The sequence below is a fragment of the Mustelus asterias genome, chromosome 1, assembly GCF_964213995.1.
Source record: "Mustelus asterias chromosome 1, sMusAst1.hap1.1, whole genome shotgun sequence".
NCBI classification, from domain to species: domain Eukaryota; kingdom Metazoa; phylum Chordata; class Chondrichthyes; order Carcharhiniformes; family Triakidae; genus Mustelus; species Mustelus asterias.
The window spans coordinates 84,555,223-84,579,997 of NC_135801.1; the positions used below are offsets into that span (position 1 = coordinate 84,555,223).

Below are 24,775 nucleotides of genomic sequence, written 5' to 3' on the forward strand. Positions count from 1 at the left end.
TGTGCAATATTTCTACAAGATTATTTCTTTCGACATTTAAACTGCGTTCTAGGGTGAGACTCTCCTTTGGTACGTTTTTAATCACTGATAAACTTTCTCAGCAGGTAGGTGAAAGTGACTTGCTGCCACCTTCTCAAAGATAATTGGAGATGGGCAACAAATACTGACCTAGTCTGAGGTGCCATCATCCTGTGAAGGAGTGAAAAAAGAAGTTTCAGCTGATAGAACAGGGAAGGTAGTGCATGAGCTGGTTGGCAGTGTTGGGCAAAGACTAGGGCGCAATAACCCACGGCCAGAGGCATGATGTGGGCTGTGGGGAACTAGCCTTAATTTAAACATGGACAATGGGCCTGCAGAGGTGACGTGAGAATGATTGTCTTTGACATCAAGGCTGCATTTGACCAGATATTGATTTTATTTGATTTGATTTATTATTCTCACATGTATTGGGATACATGTGAGAATAATATTGTTTCTTGCGCGCTATACAGACAAAACATACCGTTCATAGAGTACATAGGGAAGAAGGAAAGGAGAGGGTGCAGAATATAGTGTTACAGTCATAGCCAGGTGTAGAGAATGAAAAGCTTAATATAAGGTAGGTCCATTCAAAAGTCTGATGGCAGCAGGAAAGAAACTGTTCTTGAATCAGTTGGTATGTGATCTCAGACTTTTTCTATAGTGCATCTGTAAAAATTGATGAGTCGTAGTGGACATGCCAAACTTCTATTTCCAAGCTGGACCTCAATGGGCGTTCCCCCAATGGGCCGCATGGTTAGGGTCCTCCTGCATCATTCTGGGGACTGCAGAGATGGGTCCGCTGATGGTCAAAGGCTGTTGCTCCCACCGAGAGTTCGGGCATTATTTTCCAAGGCATGGAAGTGCGCAAAATATTCTTTTATTTCTGGCGGCCCATAGCTTTCCACCACCAATCAGAAGTTACAGGCCATTATTTATATAGCTAGTCTAGTTCAGTTTCTTGTCAATGGCAACCCCTCAGGATGTTGATGGTGGGGAAATTCAGTGATAGTAATGTCATTGTATGTCAAAGGGCAATGGTTAGATCCTCTCTTGTTGGAGATGGTCATTGCCTGACACTTTGTGTGGTGCGAATGTTACTTGCCACTTGTCAACCCAAGCCTGCATCTTGGCCAGGTCCTGCTACATTTGGACATGGACTGCTTCAGTACGTGAGGAGTCCTGAATTGTGTTGAACATTGTACAATCATCAGCGAACATCCCCACTTATGATGGAAGGAAGGTCATCGAATGAAGCAGCTGAAGATGGTTGGACCTAGGACACTATTTTGAGGAACTCTGGGGAACTCCTCCAGTGATATCCTGGAGCTGAGATGATTGACTTCTAACCACCACAACCATCTTCCTTTTGTGCCAGCAGAGGGGTTTCTGCCAAGATTCCCACTGACTCCAGTTTTTCTAGGGCTCCTTCTCTCCCTCAATGTCAGTAAAATTAAGGAGATAGTCATCAACTTCAGGAAGGTAGTGGAGGACATGCCCTTGTCTACATCAATGGTGATGAAGTGGAAATTTCTAGATATCCAGATCACAAACAACCTGGTCCCTCCATGCCAATGCTATAATTAAGAAAGCCCGCCACTTCTACTTTCTCGGAAGTCTAAGGAAATTTGGCATGTCCGCTACAACTCACCAATTTTTACAGATGCACCATAGAAAGCATCCTTTCCGGAAGTATCACAGCTTGGTATGGCTCCTGCTCTGACCACGACTGCAAGAAACTACAGAGGGTTGAGAACGTAGCCCAGTCCATCACGCAAACTAACCTCCCATCCATTGACTCCATCTGCACTTTTCGCTGCCTTGGAAAAGCAGCCAGCATAATCAAGAATTCCACGCATCCTGGACATACTCCCTTTCACCTTCTTCTGTCGGGAAAAAGATACAAAAGTCTGAGAACACGTACCAACTCAGAACAGCATTCACCCTGCTGCTATCAGACATTTGAATGGACCTACCATATATTGAGTTGATCTTTCTCTCTGCCCTATCTGTAACTGCAACATTACATTCTGCACTCTCCCCTCTTCTTCTCCCCTATGCACTTTATGAATGGTATGTTTTGTCTATATAGCATGCAAGAAACAATACTTTTCACTATATTCCAATATATGTGACAATAATAAATCAAATCAAATGTATTCCATGTTTTGGGAGCATTGTAGGTGCAGAGTTTTGATTGTGTTCGAGAGTCAGTCAGTTAGTTCGAGTTTTATGTTCAAGAGTCAGTCAGGACCAGCAATTAGGGTGCCAATATTTTCTACTGTATCCAGAGGGACAAGACACACGAACAATGCACAGGATAACCTAATTAAGAAATGGGGAAGGCCTTGGTGATATGGTCTGATGGTCCCATACTCCAGAGATACGATACCAAGTCTCTACATTGCAATTACTGTACAGGAACACAATTATCAGCCCACAACCTCAAGCCTTCCTACAGAAAATCATAGGCATAAAGCAAGGCTCCACAAACAGCAATAGGAACATAGTAACAGGAATAGGCATTTCAACCCATCGAGGTTGCTCCATCATTCAATACGATTATGGTTGATCAGACACTTCAATGCCTTTTACACACACCATCCCCATATCCCTTTACATTATTATTAATCAGTGATCTCTCGATCTCTGCTTTTAACATACTCAATGACTGAGCTTCCACAGCCTTCTGGGGTAGAGAATTTCGAAGATTCACAACACCTGTATGAAGAAATTACTCATCTCAGTCCCAAGTGGCATTCTCCTTGTTTTGAAATTGTGTCCCCTGGTTCTAGACTCCCCAAGCAAGAGAAACATCTAACCTGCATCTATATAAAGGAATATGTCTATTCCTTTAAGTATTTTGTAGGTTTCAATGAGATCATCTCTCATTCTTCAAATGTCTCTTCATAACACTGTCCTGCCATCTTTGCAACAAGTCTGGTGAACCTTCGTTGCACTCCCCTTATTGCACTACTATCCTTTCTGAGGTAAGGGGACCAAAATTGCACATACTAATCCAGATCTGGTCTAGCTAAGTTTCTATGCAATTGAAGCAAGACGTCACTGCTCCTGTACTCAAATCCTCTTGTGATAAATGCTGAGAGAAACCTGTTTTAGTGAGGAGCTGAAGGAAATCAGCATTAGTAGAGAAATGGTTTTGAGGAAATTAATGGGATTGAAGGTGGATAAATCTCCAGGTCCTGATAATCTTCATCCCAGAGTACTTAAGGAAGTGGCCCTGGAAATAGTAGATCCATTGGTGGTTATTTTCCAAAATTCTTTGAACTCTGGAATAGTTCCTACAGACTGGAGGGTAGCTAATGTTAAGTCGGCTATTCAAATAGCGGGCTTAGAAGTAGAGAGAAAACAGGGAACTATAGACTAGTGAGCCTAATGTCAGTACGGGGGAAGTTGCTAGAGTGTATTATCAAAGATTTCATAACTTGTCATTTGGAAGGCAGTGGTATAATCAGACAAAGTTCAGCATGGATTTACAAAAGGGAAATCATGCTTGACAAATCTATTGGAATTCTTTGAGGATGTAACTAGTAGAGTTGACCGAGGAGAACCAGTGGATGTGGTTTATTTAGACTTTCAGAAGGCTTTCGACAACATCTCACATAACAGACTGCTATGTAAAGTTAAAGCACATGAGATTGCAGATAATGTCTTGAGATGGATAGACAGCTGGTTAGCAGATAGGAAGCAAAGAGTTGGCATAAATGGGTCTTTTTCTGATTGGCAGTCAGTGACTAGTGGGGTTCCACAGGGATCTGTGCTAGGACTCTAACTGTTCACGTTATATATTAATGATTTGGAAGAGGGAATTGAATGTATTATCTCCAAATTTGCGAATGATACAAAGTTGGGTCGGAGGGTGAGCTATGAGGAGAATGCAGAGATGCTTCAGTGTGATTTGGACAGGCTGAGCGTGTGGGCATGTGCATAGCAGATGCAGTATAATGTGGACAAATGTGAGGTTATCCATTTTGGTCGCAATAATAGGGAGACATTGTTACTTGAATGGGTGTAAATTGAGAGAGGTGGATACTCAACAAGACCTTGGAGTCCTTGTGCATTAGTCACTGAAAATAAGCGCGCAGATACAGCTAGCAGCAAAGAAGGCAAATGGTATTTTGGCCTTCATAGCAAGAGGATTTGAGTATCGGGATAGGGATGTTTTGCTGCAACTGTATAGGACATTGGTGAGGCCACATCTGGAGAGGGGGTACAGCGAAGGTTTACCAGACTGATTCCTGGGATGGCAGGTCTAAGTCAGTTAGGATTTTATTCACTGGGGTTTAGAAGAGTGAGAGGGGATCTCTTGGCAACTTATAAAATTCTAACAGGGTTAGATAGGGTAGATTCAGAAAGAATGTTCCTAATGGTGGAGCAGTCCAGAACTAGGGGTCATAGTTTGAGGATAAGGGGTAAACCATTTTGAAGTGAGGTGAGGAGAAATTTCTTCACCCAGAGGGTGGGAAATGTGTGAAATTCACTACTACAGAAAGTAGTTGAGGCCAAAACGTTGTCTGATTTCAAGAATAAATTAGATAAGAGCTCTAGGGGCTAAAGAGATCAAGGAAAATTGAATTTGATGATCAGCCATAGGTTCGAAGGGCCAATGGCCTACTCCTACTTCTAGTTTCTATAAAGGTTAACATTCCATTAGCCTTCCTAATAGTTTGTTGCACCTGAATGTTAGCCTTCAGTGACTTATGGACAAGGATACCCAGGGTCCCTTCGTACATCTACACTTTCTAATTTCTTACTATTTAGAAAATACTCTGCACATCTGTTCCTACTACTAAAGTGGATTACCTCAAGTACTGATCCTTGTGGTACCCCACTAGCCACATCCTCCCAACGCGAGAATGACCCGTTTATTCCTACTCATTGTTTTCTGCCTGTTAGCCAATCCTTAATCCATGAAACAAATAACCAGGTAGTGTACTTTTAGTGATATAATGGTTGATGGATAAATATTCTCCTGGATAGAACTCTCATGCTCTACTTTAATGTAGAAACATGGAATCTTTTACCTCCTCCTGAGAAGGCATGTTTAATACTTTTATGGAAAAAGAGGCAGTGCAAACAGTGCACACGCTCATTCCTGACTAAAGTGTCAGCCTAGTATGTGCTCAAGTCATGGAAGTGGTGTTTAAACCCACAACCTCCTAATTTTGAGATGAGTGTGTTACCACAGGCTGAAACTAATAAACTAAGTAAGATTATCCTGGCTTGCACTACAAAGATGTCCTATGTTATTCAATATAAAAAGGTGAATTCAGGGAAGAGAATGTTGGGAAAAGGATTTTAGTTAAAAAAGAAAAGCTGAAATAAGCCCTACATTATTAAAATTGGTTAAATGAGCTTTGTTAAAGAGTTTAATGAAACATACTTTTCTTTCTTTTTCTGTTGTTGTTGGGATTGCTTGGTGTATTTTTACTAAAATACTACAGGGACAAGTGTCATACTCATAATTCAGTATTTAAACCCATGATGCAAAGACTCGTACCAGTAAAACTTATCTGAACTGGTCTTCTTTACCTGAAAATGGAACTCTAATAATACTGTATATTGACTATTTTGAACTGGTATGTACTGATTTGAATGTAGGAATAGGGATTGTGTTACTGCAATTGTATAGGGCATTGGTGAAGCCACATCTGGAGTATTGTGTGCAGTTTTGGTGTCCTTATCTGAGGAAGGATGTCCTTGCTATAAAGGGGGTACAGCGAAGCTTTACCAGGCTGATTCCTGGGATGGCAGGTCTGTCATATGAGGAGAGACTAAGGCCGGAATTTTATTGCCTCACCCACCCCGATTCTGGGGGGGAGGGGAGAGGCTCGCAGGACAGAAATTTCCTGAGTGAGGTCGTAAAATTCTGCCCTAAGTCATTTAGGATCATATTCACTGGAGTTCAGAAGAGTGAGAGGGGATCTCATGGCAACTTATAAAATTCTAACAGGGTTAGACAGGGTAGATTCAGAAAGAATGTTCCCGATGGTGAGGGAGTCCAGAACTAGGGGTCATAGTTTGAGGATAAGGGGTAAACATTTCAGAACTGCGGTGAGGAGAGATTTTTTCACTTAGAGAATGTGTGGAATTCACTACCACAGAAAGTAGTTGAGGCCAAACCGTTGTCTGATTTCAAGAAGAAATTAGATATAGCTCTTGGGGCTAAAGGGATCAAGGGATATGGGGGAAGGAGGAGATCAGGATATTGAATTTGATGATCGGCCATGATCATAATGAATAGGCTTGAAGGGCAGAATGGCCTACTCCTGCTCTAGTTTCTATGATTATTCCTCCTAGGTACCAATTCCATTAAAATCATGACTAATAACTGCTGCAGGTTCACTATTATACAGCTCAAAATGCTTTCTCCAGCCACATCAATGCAAAAGTACATCAAACTGTACAACTATGGATTTTTCACATTTCAGGTGGATATACGAATTTCACACTCCCACATTGCCATTTAACACAAATCCTTGAACTGCACCATGTTTGGCCAGAAGAGTTGCTGATCCAGTTCCATATCACACAAACCACAACCCAGCCTCAAAAAAGCTGTGTGCTAGAAGCCTGGAATGACTTCTCATTTGAATGTTCTTGTTCACCTCATGAGATAATGACTTCTCCTTGTGGTCAATACCTTTCCACAGCAGCAGTATTGAGATTGTGAACTCAACATACAAAGGGAAAGTTAATTACAAATCCACGTCTCACTGCTCCTTGTAAAACGTGTGTAACACAACTTGCTGTGAATGCCTGCTCATGATCAGAACATATTTATTGAAAATGCTTGCAGAGAAATTATTTTAGCAAATCCCGCTGCAGAAGAAGGGTTTTGAAATGCAGTTTTCATTGACCAGATAATGCCAGTTCAGCGAAGGTGGTGATAATAGAACGAGACATTTCTTCCTCTGTCAGCTCTGCATTTCCAGGCCTCACCACAAGAGTCACTTGTACTCCTGCTTGTTCTGCAGCCCTTGCCTCTGATAAAATGAAAATAAAATAAATAGAATTAAAATGTTATACATTTGTAAATGATTGCACATAATTTCAACGAGCCACAGGGCACAAAATGAAGCAATGAGATGAGAATGAGGTAAAAGTTACACAATTAGCATTTTCTTTGCAACTCTAAGAGAAGTGACAGTTTTCGATGAAATTAATATCCTTTAATCTCTAAGTGTGCTAATTCCCTAATGAATAATTTACCGTGAGGCTCTGACAAGTCCAAGAAAATAGTGAAATTAAATCATAATGATCATCATCACTCACTAAATACGACTGTATTTAAGATAATGAGTGGTCTGTTAATGTATACTTAGGGACAAATGGGGCCCTATTTTACCATTTTGATTCTAAGTGCTGGGCGGACTTGAAACTGGGAGTGTTTCAGATGCGACTTTTAGACCCATTCTGAGGGGCCCCCATATACACTCTGCCTGCAAAAATATCAGCCAGTTCGAATCACGCTGCACAAGCCTGCGGCGAGGCTAAACACGCCCAAAACCCTGCAGCTCCAATCGGCGCCTCCAACTGCGCATGCGCAGAAAAAAAGTGATAGAATGCTGCTCCCCTGCCACATCCCTCCCGGGCCAGATAGTGCCTTCCCCTGGCCCCCATAGACATTGTCCCACCCCCACAACATTACTGTCCCGATGCTAAAAACGGGCCCATGATCTTTCTTGCAAGTGAAAAGAAAGGCTTGTACTTATCGCCTCATCACATCTCTCAAAATCATCCTGGCTACATCACACTCAAGGACTCAGAAGTGCAGTAAACTGTGAAGTAAGCAACCACGTTGCACACAAATATTGCATTAACAGCAATAAAATAAATGATTGGTTAATCTGTTTTTAGTGGTAATCGATGAGGGAGAAATGTTGGTCAAGAAACTGGGAGAATTCCTTGTACTTCTTCAAATACTGCCAATGAGATAGTTCACCAGACATTTGGCCACCTCTTTATTAAAGTCACTACCACAATCTATCGTTACAAAATAATAGGTACTCTTGTAAGTTTTAGGGCAAATCCTCCATGGGATAAGGAAAATGGCCGACTGGTTGTCAGGAACCTTCACAGCCACATGAATATGCAAGAGGCTGGGAATAACGAGAAGGTCGAGACAGGGATAATCTAATCAACCGGAAACAAAGGAGTAAATAGTCCAGCAGCAAGACAATGAGAACAGAGATCATTCCATCCACAGACAACATCAATGACTCAGCTCGCTGATGGGATTCCAATCAGGATGACTCAGAGAACATTTAAAAGACATTAAAATGTCAATTAAGGGCGGTCCCGACAGTTCCGGCCTTTTGTCCCAGTCAATCGAAACTATCAATGATCAGAAACTGTTTTGTGTGAGAGAATCACTGCTTCAGGTTTTAAAAAGGGACAAGCAAGCTCTGGTCTCTCTCTTTTCTCTTCGGACCAGCATAGCAGCTCTCTCCGCTCTCTTCTCCTGTTCCTGCCTTTCGTTCGTCTCCAGCACGCAGCCCGAAGCCCACTGAGCAATTTAAACTAGGATTGTGAGTATCCCCTGGTAATTCGCGAAGTTCCCGAGATCATCATAGTGGATGAGGCTTTGGGGAAAGGGGGGGGCTTTTGCATGCACCTTTCATAGTTTAAGACACTGGTAAACTTGTGTAAAATAAGCATTCCGTTGTGTCCGTTTTAGTATTCCTTCCATAGCTATAGTCTTATAGAGCATAAGGCATGGTGTGTTGTTTTCCTGGTGTTTGGTGATTGACCTTGATGTTTTAACAAATATATATATATATATCTTTGACTTCCATTGGAGTCCGTTTTGATCTTTTCAATTTCTCACCAACGATCTCTGACCAAGTCACAATATTAAATATCCCTTACCATAATTCCGGAGTCTAGAACTGAGGGTACCCTGGGCGCTTCGAAACCGCCCATTCAGGAAAGGCTGCCAGGTAGTGGATAGGCAGCAGTTTCCTTTTCTCTCTCTTGGGAGCGCTACTCTAGTGAAGTAGACGCAAGGTGGCCGTTGTTCCATTGGCGAGAGAGAGAATCACTCGAGCATTGGTGGGGTTTGGGTAACGGAGAACCAAACCTAAAATAAGCCCAGTAGAGTTAAAAAGGGGATCCCGCTACACTCTTGACTGCGTACAAGGTGACCATTAAGCACTGTTAACATTCGAGATCTATCAGCATGGGTTTCCTCCAGGTGTTCCGGCTTCCTCCCACAGTCCAAAGATTAGGTGCAGGTTAGGTGGATTGGCCATGCTAACTTGTCCTTTAGTGTCCCAAGATGTGTAAATTAAAATGGATCAGTGGAGTAAATGTGTGGGGTTACAGGGATAGGGTAGGGGAGAGGGTCTGGGTAAGATGCTCTGTCAGAGAGTCAGTGCAAACTTAATGGGCTGAATGGCATCTTCTGCACTGTAGGAATTCTATATGCTTTGGCAGTCCCTTGCCAAGATCCTTACACTCTCCTCACTCCAATGCATTTCTTATCCACTTGTTTCTTTTCCTCCCACAGAAATACTGTGGAACCCACAAGTTGTAAAAACATTCAATAAATCTTTAAATAAATGTGTACCTTTAATTACATCTGTTAGAAAAAGTATGTTGTCTGTGGAGCAACCAATGTCTTGAGCAATCCTTCTGTAGCTTTCCATTTCTACTTTGGATCCAATCTTGGTGTCAAAATGGCCATCAAAAAGCTGAGAGGATGAAACAAGTGACTATATGATACAGATTTCATCTTCAGATATGGCACAGAACACGCACTTAGTCAAAACTTCAAATCCATCACCACTTTACGTCATTTAGTGAGGCAGCTGGTTGTATTGCCAAGCTATATATATTGCAGTTGTGTTGATTTACATTTAACTTATGAACCTACTCCCACTATCCAGCATTATTGATTTTATTTCACTCCTTTGCAGACGCTGATCCAGTCCTCAGTTGTCAGATAGAAAATTTCCAGTAGAAGGTGATGGTTAATGTTCAGGAATAAAAACCCTGGACAATTTTCTCCTTCCTAAACCCAACACGCCAGACATGGGGCAGCACAGTGGTTACCACTGCTGCCTCAGTGACCCGGGTTCAATTCCCGGCTTGGGTCACTGTCTGTGTGGGGTCTGCACATTCTCCCCATGTCTGCTTGGGTTTCCTCCGGGTGCTCTGGTTTCCTTTCACAGTCTGAAAGGCGTGCTGGTTAGGTGCATTGGCCATGCTAAATTCTCCCTCAGTGTACTCGAACAGGCGCCGGAGTGTGATGACTAGGGAATTTTCACAGTAACTTCATGGCAGTGTTAATGTAAGCCTACTTGTGACACTAATAAATGATCTTTATGAAGATTGTCTATAGAAACCTCAATATCAGTTATGGGCTGGCAAAACAAACAATGGCTTCCTACCTTCAACAGGTCTCCTTCAACCGAATATCCAAACAGAAGTTTCTGAGCCTCCACGCTGCCTGAGGAATAGATGTACACCTTCTTGCCGGCTTTCTTCCATTCCTTAATAGCTGGAACAACATCTTCATACACTCTGACTCACATTAAAACAAAAGGTTATTCACCGCAATTATCATTTGGTTGCCACTTGTGTAAAAAATAGTCATTGCTTCACCCTGATTCTTTTCCTATTCAATTTTCTTACACCCAAAGATACTGACCCTCTCAAGGGTTCGGTTTCATGGGTGCTTGCAGCCCTCTGGTATCTTACCCAAATGGCCACTTCAATATCCTCAAGACAGCAAGAGCTGCAAGGTTATCACAGCCAAGTATGATCCAATACTCAGCAGATACATAGGGGAGGCAATGGCCTAGTTGTATTATCACTAGACTATTAATCCAGAAACTCAGCTAATGTTCTGGGGGCCGGGGTTCGAATCCCAATATGGCAGATGTTGGAATTTGAATTCAATAAAATAAAATCTGGAATTAAGAATCTACTGAAACCATTGTCGATTGTTGGAAAAACCCATCTGCTTCACTAATGTCCTTTAGGAAAGGAAATCTGCTGTCCTTACCTGGTCTGGCAGACATGTGAGTCCAGACCCACAACAATGGGGTTGACTCTCAACTGCCCTGTCAAGGGCAACTAGGGATGGGCAATAAATGCTGGCCAGCCAGCGATGTCAGCCATGAATTAATTTAAAAAAACATACATGCACACACCATTATCCTTCTGGAATCACTAGACAGCAAAGGTCCTAGTCATGCTTCCCTTCCTTTGCCCAAATTACTAGTTGTAATACCATTGCCTGAGCTGAAATTAGCCCAAGTGGAACCTGGGACTTCCTTATTCCATGTCACTTTCCTTCATAGCAGAAGAACTCAAGACATTCTGAATCTACTACAATTGCTGGATCAAATGCATTTTGCTCTGTAATATATGCACATTTAAAATCACTTACTCTCCTTTCACTTCTCCGCGTACATAGGCTTCTTTCCACATGTGACCCTGTAGCTGCTTCAAAGCTGTTGTCTTCCTGTCCTGGGACATCTGCCACAAGATGTTGTTTATCACAGTTTTGATAGCTTGTTCCTTGTCAGCATTCTCCCCTGAGCACAATTCTGGAATTAGCACTGCTCCGTCTAATTGCTTGTCATCTTTAGCCTTAATGAAGGAATGGATCAGATTAAAAACTCTCCTAATTTCACAAGTGATCAATGATCAAATGCAATCCACTTCATCGAATATGTTTTATTTCATTATTTTTAGTCATTTGTGAAGAATATTATTGCTTGGAAGTGGAATGGTTGTCATCTCCCCTCCTGTAAATTCAAAATGTGCAGACTTGAATGGATATAACTGATAACTGGTTTAGCTCTGCCCCACTAGAACTGGCTGGATAACATAAAGCAGTCTTAGGTCCTTCTCTCAACATGTTTAGGATAACCCTGGAACGCAAAGATAACCCCTGGGAATTTTTTTTTCCATAAGGCCGGTAAAATCCGGTTGCCAGACATACTGAATATTTCCACCACCTTCTGTTTCGATGACTGGAGAAGCTGGCGTTGTTTTACTTACAGCAGAGAATGCTAAGGGATTTGATGGAGATGCTAAAAATCATGAATAGCATCAATGAATAAATAAGAAAGAACTATTTCCAGTAGCAGAAACATCAGTCATCAGAGGACACAGATTTAAAGTAAATGGCAAAAAAAAGTGAGGAAAGAAAAGTGCAGTGAGTTTTTAATGATCTAGAAAGATGCTGGAAGCAGGTTCAATAGCAACTTTGAAATGTGGATTGGTTCAAAACTTGAAGGAGAAAACTATGCAGGGAAATAGGGAAAGAGGCGTGTGGGACTAATTAAATAGCTATGAAACCAGCAGAGATCTTCTGTATTGTATCATTTTCTGATTCTAGTACGCAGCATTAAAAACTGGATAAGTGGAGGTTGTTTCTAGATAGTCTCACAAAATGTCCAAACTTCATAAACATAGGGCAGAATCTTGCCAGATTTTATCCAAGTGTCAGACTCTGTTTGAAAACTGGCATGTAGCCCTCCAGCTGCACAAACCAGTTTTCACTCCAGATCTTGAGTCTCTTGGAATGAAAAAAAAAATGAGTGGACAAGGTTCACGCCATCAGGCGGGGCCGGATCAGGGCATCACTTTTAAAGACACAACTCCTCCCCCCACCCCCCCAGAGGAAATAGGAGTCCCCCGTACACAAACTTTGGGGGCTCTCTCTACCCCACCACTGGAAAAGTATCACTGCTGTCCACTCCCCTGTGCCTGCAAGCTCCCCCCTCACTACCCACTCCCCTCCCCCACCACACATAATTGCTAACCCCCTCCCCCGGCACAGCCCCCTCACATGGGCTGATACTATCAGATTGGCACAGTGCAGGGGATTGTGCCAGGGCACTGCCCTGACATGCCCCCCCCCCCTCCCCCTGGCGAGCTATACTTAGCTTTGTGCCTCCAGGGGGATCTCCTCAACTGAATCTAATTTTCAAAAAGCTGTTGTAAACCTCGCCGACGTGATGTGATGTTGGTAAGGTTTGAATATTCAGTGAGGGGGGATGATCTGGCAGGGTGGCTGGATAATAATATTAAAATGTATTTAAATCTATTGAAATCAGGTTCTTGTCCTTTGTATGAGTGAACCTCGTAACATCACCAGCGAGCGGCAGGGAAAATTGAGAAACATAATCGCTCCGGAGAGAATCACGTTTTCTGATTCTCTCTGGATTTTCCACCCTCATTGCCGTTCTCTCTGACGGCTAAGGTGGGCTGAATGTCTCCCAGTAATCCATTGTAACATCTAATCCCCGAGTGGAGATTACTACTTTGTAATCACTGCAATATCTATTTGTTCATTACACAAACAGATTATTGAATTCACAAGGTCTGTTAGTTCATACTGTTCCCACTGGAATGACAGAGGTTGACCTGAAAGAAGTCATAGAATCATAGAAACCCTACAGTGCAGAAAGAGGCCATCTGGCCCATCGAGTCTGCACTGACCACAATCCCACCCAGACCCTACCCCCATATCCCTACATATTTACCCACTGATCCCTCTAACCTACGCATCTCAGAACACTAAGGGGCAATTTTAGCATGGCCAATCAACCTAACCCGCACATCTTTAGACATCTACAAAATTAGAAGTCTACAAAATTAGAAAGTTAAATTAAAAATTTAAAGTTAATTAAAAATTAGAAATTAGAAGTCTACAAAATTATGAGGGGCATGAACAGAGTGGATAGTCAGAAGCTTTTTCCCAGGGTGGAAGATTTAATTACGAGGGGGCACAGGTTTAAGGCGATGGAGAAGGTTTAAAGGAGATGTTCAAGGCAAGTTCTTTTTTACACAGAGGGTGCCTGGAACTCGCTTCCAGGGGAGGTAGTGGAAGCAGATACGATAGTGACTTTTAAGGGGCATCTGAACAAATACGTGAATAGGATGGGAATAGAAGGATATGGTCCCCTTAAGGGTAGGGGTTTTTAGTTCACATGGGCAGCATGGTCGATGCAGGCTTGGAGGGCCGAAGGGCCTTTTCCTGTGCTGTAATTTTCTTTGTTCTTTGATATAGTGCTGAAAATTTCAAGCAGTCATTTCAGTTAGTGCATAGATCAAGCATTATTTTAAATGTTAAAAATAGGCATTCTTGTAAATACCTCCACCAGGTGCTCAGCACATTTCCCCACTGTCACATTCAGTTCAACAAAACCTTTTCTAAAGGCAACAAGTGTGTAGGAGTAATGTTCTGACTGGTCAGATTTACCTGTTTTCTCAAAAGCTCTACATCTTCCTGACATTCCTTCTCATGCCAGTGTGCATGGAGGTATCCTTTCACATGTTCTTTGACGTAAGAAAACAAAACATCCTAATTTAAAAATACATACAATGCATATTAGTTTAGACAGCATAAGCAACAGCAATTTACAGAGAAATACATTTCTGAGTCATTTGATGCCTCACAAAGTAATTTTGTTACAAATTGCTGAACATAACTGAAATTCGGGCCTTTAAAAGTTTTTATGGGCGGCACAGTGGTTAGCGCTGCTGCCTCACAGCACCAGGGACCCGGGTAAAATTCCAACCTCGTTTGACTGTCAGTGTGGAGTTTGTGTGGTTTTCATCCGGGTGCTCCAGTTTCATCCCACAGTCCAAAGATGTGCGGGTTAGATTAATTGGACATGCTAAACTGCCCCTTAGTGTCAGGGTTATGGATACAGGCCTGGGTGGGATTGTTGTTGGTGTAGGCTTGATGGGCTGAATGACCTCCTTCAGCACTGTAGGGATTCTGTGATTTAAATAATTTGATGTGCAATTCCCACATTCTTTAATCTTCAGTGGTGCTTCCTACTCCAGATGTGGTTTAGCACCGACCCAAATGGAAAAATCTCTGTCATTAAGCGATTTTGACATTTGAGAACAGAGTCAAGTGCCTTCAGGACATGTGAGCATGCTGCATGTCCTGAACGTCACAAGAGAGACAACATCAACCTAGACTGTAATTTTTTTTACATACTGAACACCCATTCATTGAATCAATGGGAAAATCCATCATCCCTTTATCCATTTCCAGATCATTGTTTGCTTCCATCCTTAATTCCCCCTATTTTGCCCTATGTTTTTTGCCACTTACTAACCACTAAAAACTTCAAATAGTTTCAGAACTTTGTCATTAATGGTTACCAATTACTGTGCCCCAGCAAACTGACTGGAATAGCCTTGTCTCCTTTATCAACCCTCTATATAGCCTTGCACTCTGTCATATATACAAGTGATGTGGAGATGCCGGCGTTGGACTGGGGTAAACACAGTAAGAAGTTTAACAACACCAGGTTAAAGTCAAACAGGTTTATTTGGTAGCAAAAGCCACACAAGCTTTCGGAGCTGCAAGCCCCTTCTTCAGGTGAGTGGGAATTCTGTTCACAAACAGAGCATATATATCTCGCCAAGGCCATCCCCACACCCCCACTTCTTGCCTTCAAACAACCGCACAACCTCAAACAGACCATTGTCCGCAGCAAACTACCCAGCCTTCAGGAGAACAGTGACCATGACACCACACAACCCTGCCACAGCAACCTCTGCAAGACGTGCCGGATCATCGACACAGATGCCATCATCTCACGTGAAAACACAATCTACCAGGTACACGGTACATACTCTTGCAATTCGGCCAACGTTGTCTACCTGATACGCTGCAAGAAAGGATGTCCCGAGGCATAGTACATTGGGGAAACTATGCAGACGCTGCGACAACGGATGAATGAACACCGCTCGACAATCACCAGGCAAGACTGTTCTCTTCCTGTTGGGGAGCACTTCAGCGGTCACGGGCATTCGGCCTCTGATATTCGGGTAAGCGTTCTCCAAGGCGGCCTTCGCGACACACGACGGCGCAGAGTCGCTGAGCAGAAACTGATAGCCAAGTTCCGCACACACGAGGACGGCCTCAACCGGGATATTGGGTTCATGGCACACTATTTGTAACCCCCACAGAGTTTCACTGGCTGTCTTGTCTGCAGACAATACACATCTTTTTAGCCTGTCTTGATGCTCTCTCCACTCACATTGTTTTGTTTCTTAAAGACTTGATTAGTTGTAAGTATTCGCATTCCAACCATTATTCATGTAAATTGAGTTTGTGGCTTTATATGCTCTGTTTGTGAACAGAATTCCCACTCACCTGAAGAAGGGGCTTGCAGCTCCGAAAGCTTGTGTGGCTTTTGCTACCAAATAAACCTGTTGGACTTTAACCTGGTGTTGTTAAACTTCTTACTATATATACAAGTCTCAGCTCAAACCCTTCAATCCAATCCCCTAACTCCAGGCTACTGTTAGCTCCAGGCTACTGGGGTGGCACAGTGGTTAGCACTGCTGCCTCACAGCGCCAGGGACCCAGGTTCGATTCCCGACCTCTGGTCACTGTGCGGAGTCTGCACGTTCCCCCCGTGGGTTTCCTCCGGGTGCTCCGGTTTCCTTCTTTTTGATCTACAAGGCAGTCAAAACTTAGCGGTGAAAGACTGCGAAGTAGAGTTGAGACCACAATCAGATCAACCATGATCTGACTGAATGGGGGAGCAGGCTCGAGGGGCTGAATGTTCTACTGCTCCTGTTTCTTATGTTCTTATCCCTAGTCTCTTCATCACAAAAGTAGATGATCTGGTCACTACCACATTTCTGCCTCTGGGAGCTTGCTGTGAATAAACTGGCTGCATGTTTACTACATTACACTTCAAAAGTAAAATACTGGTTATGATGTCTTCATAGAAATCATAGAAACCCTACAGTACGGAAAGAGGCCATTCGGCCCATCGAGTCTGCACTGATCACAATCCCACCCAGGCCCTACCCCCATATCCCTACATATTTTACGCACTAATCCCTCTAATCTACACATCCCAGGACACTAAGGGGCAATTTTAGCATGGCCAATCAACCTAACCCGCACATCTTTGGACTGTGGGAGGAAACCGGAGCACCCGGAGGAAACCCACGCAGACACGAGGAGAATGTGCAAACTCCACACAGACAGTGACCCAAGCCGGGAATCGAACCCAGGTTCCTGGAGCTGTGAAGCAGCAGTGCTAACCACTGTGCTACCGTGCCACCCTGTCTTCTGGCAGTGAAAGGCACTACATAATTGCAAGGATTTCTTTCCTTGTTCTTTTGAGACTCATAAAAACCCTCTCTTTGACCGAGTTTCTGACCACTTGCCTTAATACCTCTGCATGTGGATCGGTGTCAAATTATGCTCTATGAATTCAACTCCTGTTAATTATTTTGCACCTTTATTATGTCAAAGATGCTATATGGATGCATGTATAGAATCAGAGTACAGAAGGAGGCCTTTCAGCCCACCAACCACAATCTCACCCAGGCCCTAACCCCAAAACCCCATGCATTTACCATAGCTAGTCCCCCTGACACTAAGGGGCAATTTAGCATGGCCAATGGACCTAACCTGCACATCTTTGGAGTATGGGAGGAAACCGGAACACCCGGAGGAAACCCACACAGAAACGGGGAGAACGTGCAGACTCCGGACAGGCAGTGAGCCAAGCCAGGAATCGAACCTGGATCCCCGGCGCCGTGAGGCAGCAATGCCGTGTTGTTGAGAAAAATGTAGAACTATGCACCAGCAAAACCTGAACAATAACTAGATTCAGAAACTTGGAAAACAAAGATGCATGAATCTGTAATAAAATCTGTGCCGATCGAGAGTGCAACTGCAGGAGGGTTTCTCTAAGTTCTCTGTTAAACTGTAGCAGTGCATTACATGGGCTATGGACATTCTAGGATTATTGCCCCATAACCTCGCTTTCAGGGATATTTTAAAGATAACTGTTCGCTGCCATGGAGCAGCAATTCCTTTTCTTACTGTGGGAAATGCCAATATTAAATATGGTGCTGTAACTGCCTACAGGAACAACAACAGGAACAGCAGCAAGCGGAAGCAGTTCCGAGTTGAAGAGTCCTCGTGTGTTCCTCTTTGCACTGGGATACGAGCACCCTTAGCTACTCCATCCTCTAAAATAGACGCCTTGCGCTGTAAAGTTACCGCTCGCTGCCTTCCCTTTACCTTTACAAAGGAGATTGGTGTTGTGGTCCCCTCGATATCCAGCAGAAACACTTTGATTGCCGGAGGAACAGCAGTTGGCACCATGACTGTATAGCTATAGCTCTTTCTTACAACTGCAATCCGGTGTCTCAGCGCAAGGCGGCAGCTATCTCACCATAAGGGAACTGGCGAGCTCTTAGCCGGCAGAAACTCTCAGAGGAATCAAGCGCCTACTCAGTAGCGATACTTTTCTTCTTCAGTCACTGGAATTGTTGATCTTATTTTTAAAATAATGTTAAAACAGCTCTACATCGGAGTATATTTGCCATCAGCACTTCCTTGGTACATTTCGAACCAGCCTGAATGCCAGTTGTTGACAAGAACCTATTTCCTTGACCCAATTAAGGATTGTTGTGTTCCACTTCACTTGTCAGTGATCTGTCCCACATTTCATTAAAGAAATTTCTCCTACACTTCCTATTTCCTTAGTTTCTAAACTTGACCCAATGAGTTTACATTATGTACAAGGCCAGTGAGCTAATTTGGATCCAATTTGTCCCAACCTTTTATCATTTTTAACACCACTATCATAGCCCCTTTCCATGTTCTTTTTTTCAGGAGGGAACCATTGAAAAGGTTGTCAGTCTTGCCTAATAAACTGTTCCCTTGTTTTCTGGGTTCAACTGTGCAGCCCTTGTGTATATATCCTCTCCAATCTCACTGAGGTGTACAAAATTCTTACAGGGCTTGACAGGGTAGATACAGGAACGTATGTTTCCCCTGGTTGGGGACGCAGTCTCAGAATAAGAAGTAGGCCATTTAGGATTGAGATTGGGAGGATTTTCTTCAGTCAGAGGGTAGTAAATCTTTAAAATTCTCTACCTAGTCAGAGGGCTTTGGAGGCTCAGTCATTGAGTATGTTTAAAGTTGAGATTGATAGATTTCTAGATACCAATTGCATCAAGGGGTACTGAGGAAAGATGGTGCTGAGGTAAAAGATCAGCCATGATCTAGTAGTTCTGGTTCTTTGTAGTGGGCTTGAGGGGCTAAATGGCCTGCTCCTATGTTTCTATCCCCTCATTTTTCAATAGAGAACAAAATTGCATCAATAACCCCTGAGAATATTGTGCTGATGACTTTAGTGACCTACCAACTAAAACAGCCAAATGTTTCTCCTACACCTCAGGCATATTCCCAGTTCAGAAGATAACCCATATCAATCCCCCTGCTTCCAAAGTTCACCATTTTTATCTTCCTATATTAAATTACTATTTCTCCAACCACTGATGGAGCTTGTCAATATCCTTTTGAATTTTGAGGCTTGTACTCTCCATAAACTTGAGCTTTCCAAAACTTTGCTGCCCGTCTCCTATTTTGCATGCAATTCTGTTCAGGCTTGCCAACCTATACTGGCACCTCGTCTGGCAGCTTCTCCATTTTAAAATTCTCATCCTTGTTTTGAAATCCCTCTAAGAATCCCTCCCTCCTTATCTCTTCTGAGACATCTGCACTACTTCAATTCCAGCCTCTTGTGAATCCCCATTGTCATGGTTCGACCATTGGCAACTATCAGACATCAATAATCTGATATTTGCATGCACTTCCAATTATCCATTCTAAAATCCTATGTCAAGATTTTTAAAGAAACTGGCTAAGTGAACTTGTCACACAAAGTATCTTGACCCCAACCTTCCCATTAACATTATCACTGGCAGATAACATCACAACTATACATGAAAAGTTATATTCCTGTGGAAATAGGTAGGTAATTAACCTTAGATACACAAAGAACCATAGACATTTCTGTCCATTAGAGAGAGAGAGACAATTGGTTATGTATCTTGAGGGGCACTACCTTAAGCACGGGGCAAACTAAGAAGGCAGGCCTACATGAGCTACCATAACTGGCCTGGGAATTGTTGTCATGATGTGGAGATGCCAGCGTTGGACTGGGGTAAACACAATAAGAAGTCTCACAACACCAGGTTAAAGTCCAACAGGTTAATTTGGTAGCAAAAGCCTCTAGCTTTCGGAGCGCTGCCCCTTCGTCAGGTGAGTGGGAGTTCTGTTCACAAACAGGGCATATAAAGACACAAACTCAATTTACAAAATAATGATTGGAATGCGAGTCTTTGCAGGTAATCAAGTCTTAAAGGTACAGACAATGTGAGTGGAGAGAACGTTAAGCACAGGTTAAAGAGATGTGTATTGTCTCCAGACAGGACAGTTAGGGAGATTTTGCAAGCCCAGGCAAGTCGTGGGGGTTACAGATAGTGTGACATGAACCCAAGATCCCGGTTGAGGCTGTCCTCATGTGTGCGGAACTTGGCTATCAGTTTCTGCTCAGTGACTCTGCGTTGTCGCGTGTCGTGAAGGCCGCCTTTGGAGCGTTCTCCAAGGCAGCCTTCACGACACATGACAACGCAGAGTTACTGAGCAGAGACTCATAGCCAAGTTCCGCACACATGAGGACGGCCTCAACCAGGATCTTGGGTTCATGTCACACTATCTGTAACCCCCACGACTTGTCTGGGCTTGCAAAATCTCACTAACTGTCCTGTCTGGAGACAATACACATCTCTCTAACCTGTGCTTAACGTCCTCTCCACTCACATTGTCTGTACTTTTAAGACTTGATTACCTGTAAAGACTCGCATTCCAATCATTATTTTGTGTCTTTGTGTCTTTGTGTCACAAAATTGATTTGTGTCTTTATATGTCCTGTTTGTGAACAGAACTCCCACTCACCTGACGAAGGGGCAGCACTCCGAAAGCTAGTGGCTTTTGCTACCAATTAAACCTGTTGGACTTTAACCTGGTGTTGTGAGACTTCTTACTGGGAATTGTTGGCATTATATTCTACTCCAGCCATCCAGCTAACTGAGCTAACTAATCCCCACCCTGTGCCTATAGGAACTTGAAATTTAAATATAAAATAACATAGAACTTTAAAACAGATCAATTACTCAAGTTCACATTTTTAATGTTTTTCTACTCATTTGCAGAATGTGGCATTTATTGCCCATTCCAAATTGTCCTTGAGAAAATGATACACCATTTTTTTGAATTGATGCAGTCTAAGTGGTGAATATACTATCACAGTGCTGTTAAGTAGAATTTGATTCAGTGATGAAGAAACGGTGATGTACTTCCAAGTTAGGACAGTGTGCTACTTTGAGGGGAACTTTCAGGTGGTGGTGCTCCTATTTGCTTGATAGCCTTGTTCTTCGAGGTGATGAGGTTGTAAGTTGGGAAGGTGCTGTCAAAGAAACCTTGGCAAGTTACTGCAGAGTATTTTGTAGATGGTATATGCTGCAACCACATTGTTCTCATGATGGAGGGAATGAGGCTGGTGGATGGGGTACTCATCAGGCTGCTTTTGTTCTTGATGGTGTCAAGCTTCTTCTGTGTTGTTGGAGCTTCACTCATTCAGACAAGTGGAGAATATTCCATCACACTCCTGACTTGTGCCTTATATAAGGTAGAAAAGCTTTGCAGAATCAGGAGTTGAGTTACCCACTCCAGAATACCCAGCCATTGACCTGCTCTTGTTGCTGATGTATTTATATGGCTGGTCCAGTTAATTTTCTGGACAATGGTGACCCACAGGATGTTGATAGTGGGTGATTTCATGATGGCAATGCTATTTAATGTCCAAGAAAAATGGCTAGATACTCCCTTGTTGGAAATAATCTGAATGTTATTCTGGTCTTGCTGCAGTCAAGGCACTGTTTCATTATTTGAGTAATTGTGAATGGTGCCAAACATTGTGCAATCATCAACAAATATTCCCATTTCAGACCTTATGATGGAGGGAAGGTAATTAATGAAACAGCTGAAGATGTTTGCAACTAGAGGCCAACCCTAACAAACTCCGACAGTAATGTTCTGGAATTGAGATGATTGGCTGCAGCAACCACAATCCTCTCCCTTTATACTCGGTATGACTCCAACCAGTGGAGAGATTCCTTCAATTACCATTGATTTCAATTTTACTATGCTTCTTTTGTTCCACACTTGGTCAAATGCTGCCTTGATGTCAAGGGTATGTCACTCTCACACACATCTAGAATTCAGCCATTTTGTTAATGTTTGTACCAAGGATGTAATAAGGGCCGGCGTTTTCCAGACCCCTCGTACTGGGTTTCCCCATAGCAGATACAGTGAGTCATTGGCTACAGGTGAGATCTTCTGGTCCTGCTAAAATCTATTGGCTTTTGCGTGGCTTGCCTGCCTCACTGCTGGAGAACCCATCACGAGTGGTCAACTCCAGCAGGACCAGAAGATCCTGCTGGCTGGAGGGACTGGAAAAACCCACCCAAAATCATGGAGCCTTTAATTTCACACTACCATTCATGGCTGGATGTGATAGCTTTTGACTTGATTACATAATCACTTAGCTGAAAGGAAAAAGTCTTGCATTTCTACAGCACCTTTCACAATCTCGGCATGCCCCAAATGACTTTAGCCATTTAAGTACCTTTTGAAGTATTGCCATTGTTGTAGTGTCCATAGCATTCTGCACCTGCTGTTTAGCATGCATGTAATCCTGAATTGCGGTTTCACCAAGTTGGCAGCTTATTTTCAGGAAGGCATGGTGCTGTTCATAACATACATACACTTTTATACTCCTCACTGAAGTAGGCTCGGCCAGCTGGCTGAATGATAAACAACAACTTTTATTTATCTAGCACCTTTAACATAGTAAAATGTTCTAAGGCACTTCACAAGAGTGTTGAAAAGCAAAACTTGACACCAAGCCACATAACACCATATTCAGTCAGAAGACCAAAACCATAGATTAAGAGGTAGTTTTAAAGCAGCCCCTTAAGGGAGAAAGGAGAGGTAGGCAGGGCGATTCATAGAGTGAATCGCAGAGCTTGGGGCTTTGGCAACTGAAGACACGGCCTCAATGGTGCAGCAATTAACCTCAGATATGCTCAAGAAGCCAGAATTAGATGAGCACTGACTTCTCAGAGAGTTGCGGGTTGGAAGAGATTACAGAGATGGGGAGGGGTAAGGGGGGGCCATTGAGGAACTTGAAAACAAGGATTTCAAATATGTTGCTTACCTGGGAGCCAGTGTAGGTCAGCGAGCACGGTTAAGTAATAGTAGAGTGAGAGATATGTCAGGCCATGTGGTTACAGATTGTAGTGGAATACAATTCTCAGATAACCATTTTGAGTTGATGGAACTGTTCTGAATCTATTCCATTTAGCATGACCTGATGGTGTAGCACGATTGCAAAGGTTTGACACCTGCTAAGGACAGCAGATTTCCTTCCCTTCACAGTAACTTCATTGGAGTGTTAATGTAAGGCTATTTGTGACATTAATAAATAAACCTTAAACTTTAAACATCAGTGAACCAATTGGGTTTTTAAGACGATCTATTAACTTCATGGTCACCATTATATTACCAGCCTTTTACTGCAGTGTTATTTAATTAACTGCATTCAAATTCACAAGCTTGAACTCGCATCTCCAGATTAGTAGTCCAAACATCTGGATCTCTGGTCCGGCAACATAGCCACTAGTGCACCATCTGATGCTTTATTCAGATAATGATTAAGAATAAGGTTGTCATTTGGCCCATGCCATAGCATATAAGGCTACAGACCAAATGCTGGAAAATGGGATTAGAACAGATAGGTGCTTGATGGCTGGTGCAGACATGTTGGGCAAAAGAGCCTGTTTTTGTGCTGTACGACTCTATGGCTAGTCTATGATCTGGTTACTTACATCCAAAAAAACGTACAATTTTGCACCGGCATGCCCTTCACCCACCCTGCCATTGATGCATTCAGGCCAGCGTAGAATTTTAATAAACCGTTTGCTACTGGCCCTTTACACAAAGGACGAGTCAAACTTGTTTGTCTTTGTGGAGCCCTCAATATTTACCCAATAGTTGCCAGCATGCAAACAAAGTGTCCTCCTAATGAACCCACAAACCCTAATAGGATTAGCTCCAGTGGATGTTGGCAGTTACACTAGAAATATATCCTGCAAGTTTTCAAAGCCATTGTATTCATACGCGTTCAAAAGATGGAGACCACAGTTGGTTAAAATGCAGATAAGCTGATTTTAATTTTGTTTCTCTAATGACTGAAAATAAGCAATTTGTTAACCAGTCTAAGCAGTTGCTAAACAGCTCACATCCATTGTTCAAGGAAGTCTCGACTTTTGACTACCAACAGGTAAATATTAAAATGCCAGTCATTTTTCTAATAGTGTTGCAAAGACAACTAAGTTATGCAAAAGCTTTGAGGTGGTTTAAATGCAGGGAAGTACAATCGTTAGACATTACTTTAGACGTTGCATTGGCTCCATGGTCACATTTGAGTCAAAGGTTGTGAATTCAAGCCTCATTCCAGAGACTGCAGACTGACAGAACTGTACTGAGGGAGATGCTGCACAGTGACATTTTGCGATGTTAAACCAAGGCTCCACCCACTCGCGTCATGCAAAACGCAGCAGGGCGGTTCTCCCAGTATCCTGGCCGATATTTAGTTCTCAATCAACACTTCTAAACCAGATTATTTTATCAGTAATTTCCTTGCTGTTGTGGGACTTTGCTGTGCAGGAAATAACTGCTGCATGCCGTTACCTGACAGTAATGACTACAATTCAAATTACCTTAGTGGCAGTGAAGCTCTTTGGGATACCTGGTGAAAGGCACTACATAAATGTACGTTGTTCACTCACTTTGGTTGAGCAAAAC

The 24,775-nt window shown here is 42.8% G+C and overlaps 1 protein-coding gene across 5 annotated transcripts in view; it reads right to left on the reverse strand.

The window, feature by feature from the left end:
• Positions 1-18,483, reverse strand: part of enoph1 (enolase-phosphatase 1) — a 29,032-nt gene extending 10,549 nt beyond the window's left edge. Inside the window, exons 1-7 of one of the 5 annotated variants that reach the window (XR_013498192.1) lie at positions 18,077-18,483; positions 14,264-14,365; positions 11,438-11,640; positions 10,434-10,566; positions 9,611-9,734; positions 6,648-7,025; positions 1,803-1,904 (exon numbers count right to left, since the gene is read on the reverse strand). Coding sequence is in view for 3 of the 5 variants with exons in the window: in XM_078214714.1 (XP_078070840.1) it covers positions 6,892-7,025; positions 9,611-9,734; positions 10,434-10,566; positions 11,438-11,640; positions 14,264-14,365; positions 18,077-18,160 (780 nt within the window). In the remaining 2 variants the exon portion in view is untranslated. Of the gene's footprint in view, positions 1-33; positions 7,026-9,610; positions 9,735-10,433; positions 10,567-11,437; positions 11,641-14,263; positions 14,366-17,403; positions 17,480-17,773; positions 17,873-18,076 lie in introns of those variants that run through there. The other 4 variants (XR_013498191.1, XM_078214714.1, XM_078214742.1 and 1 more) reach the window with 4 other exon arrangements.
• Between the last annotated feature and the right edge of the window lie 6,292 nt (positions 18,484-24,775).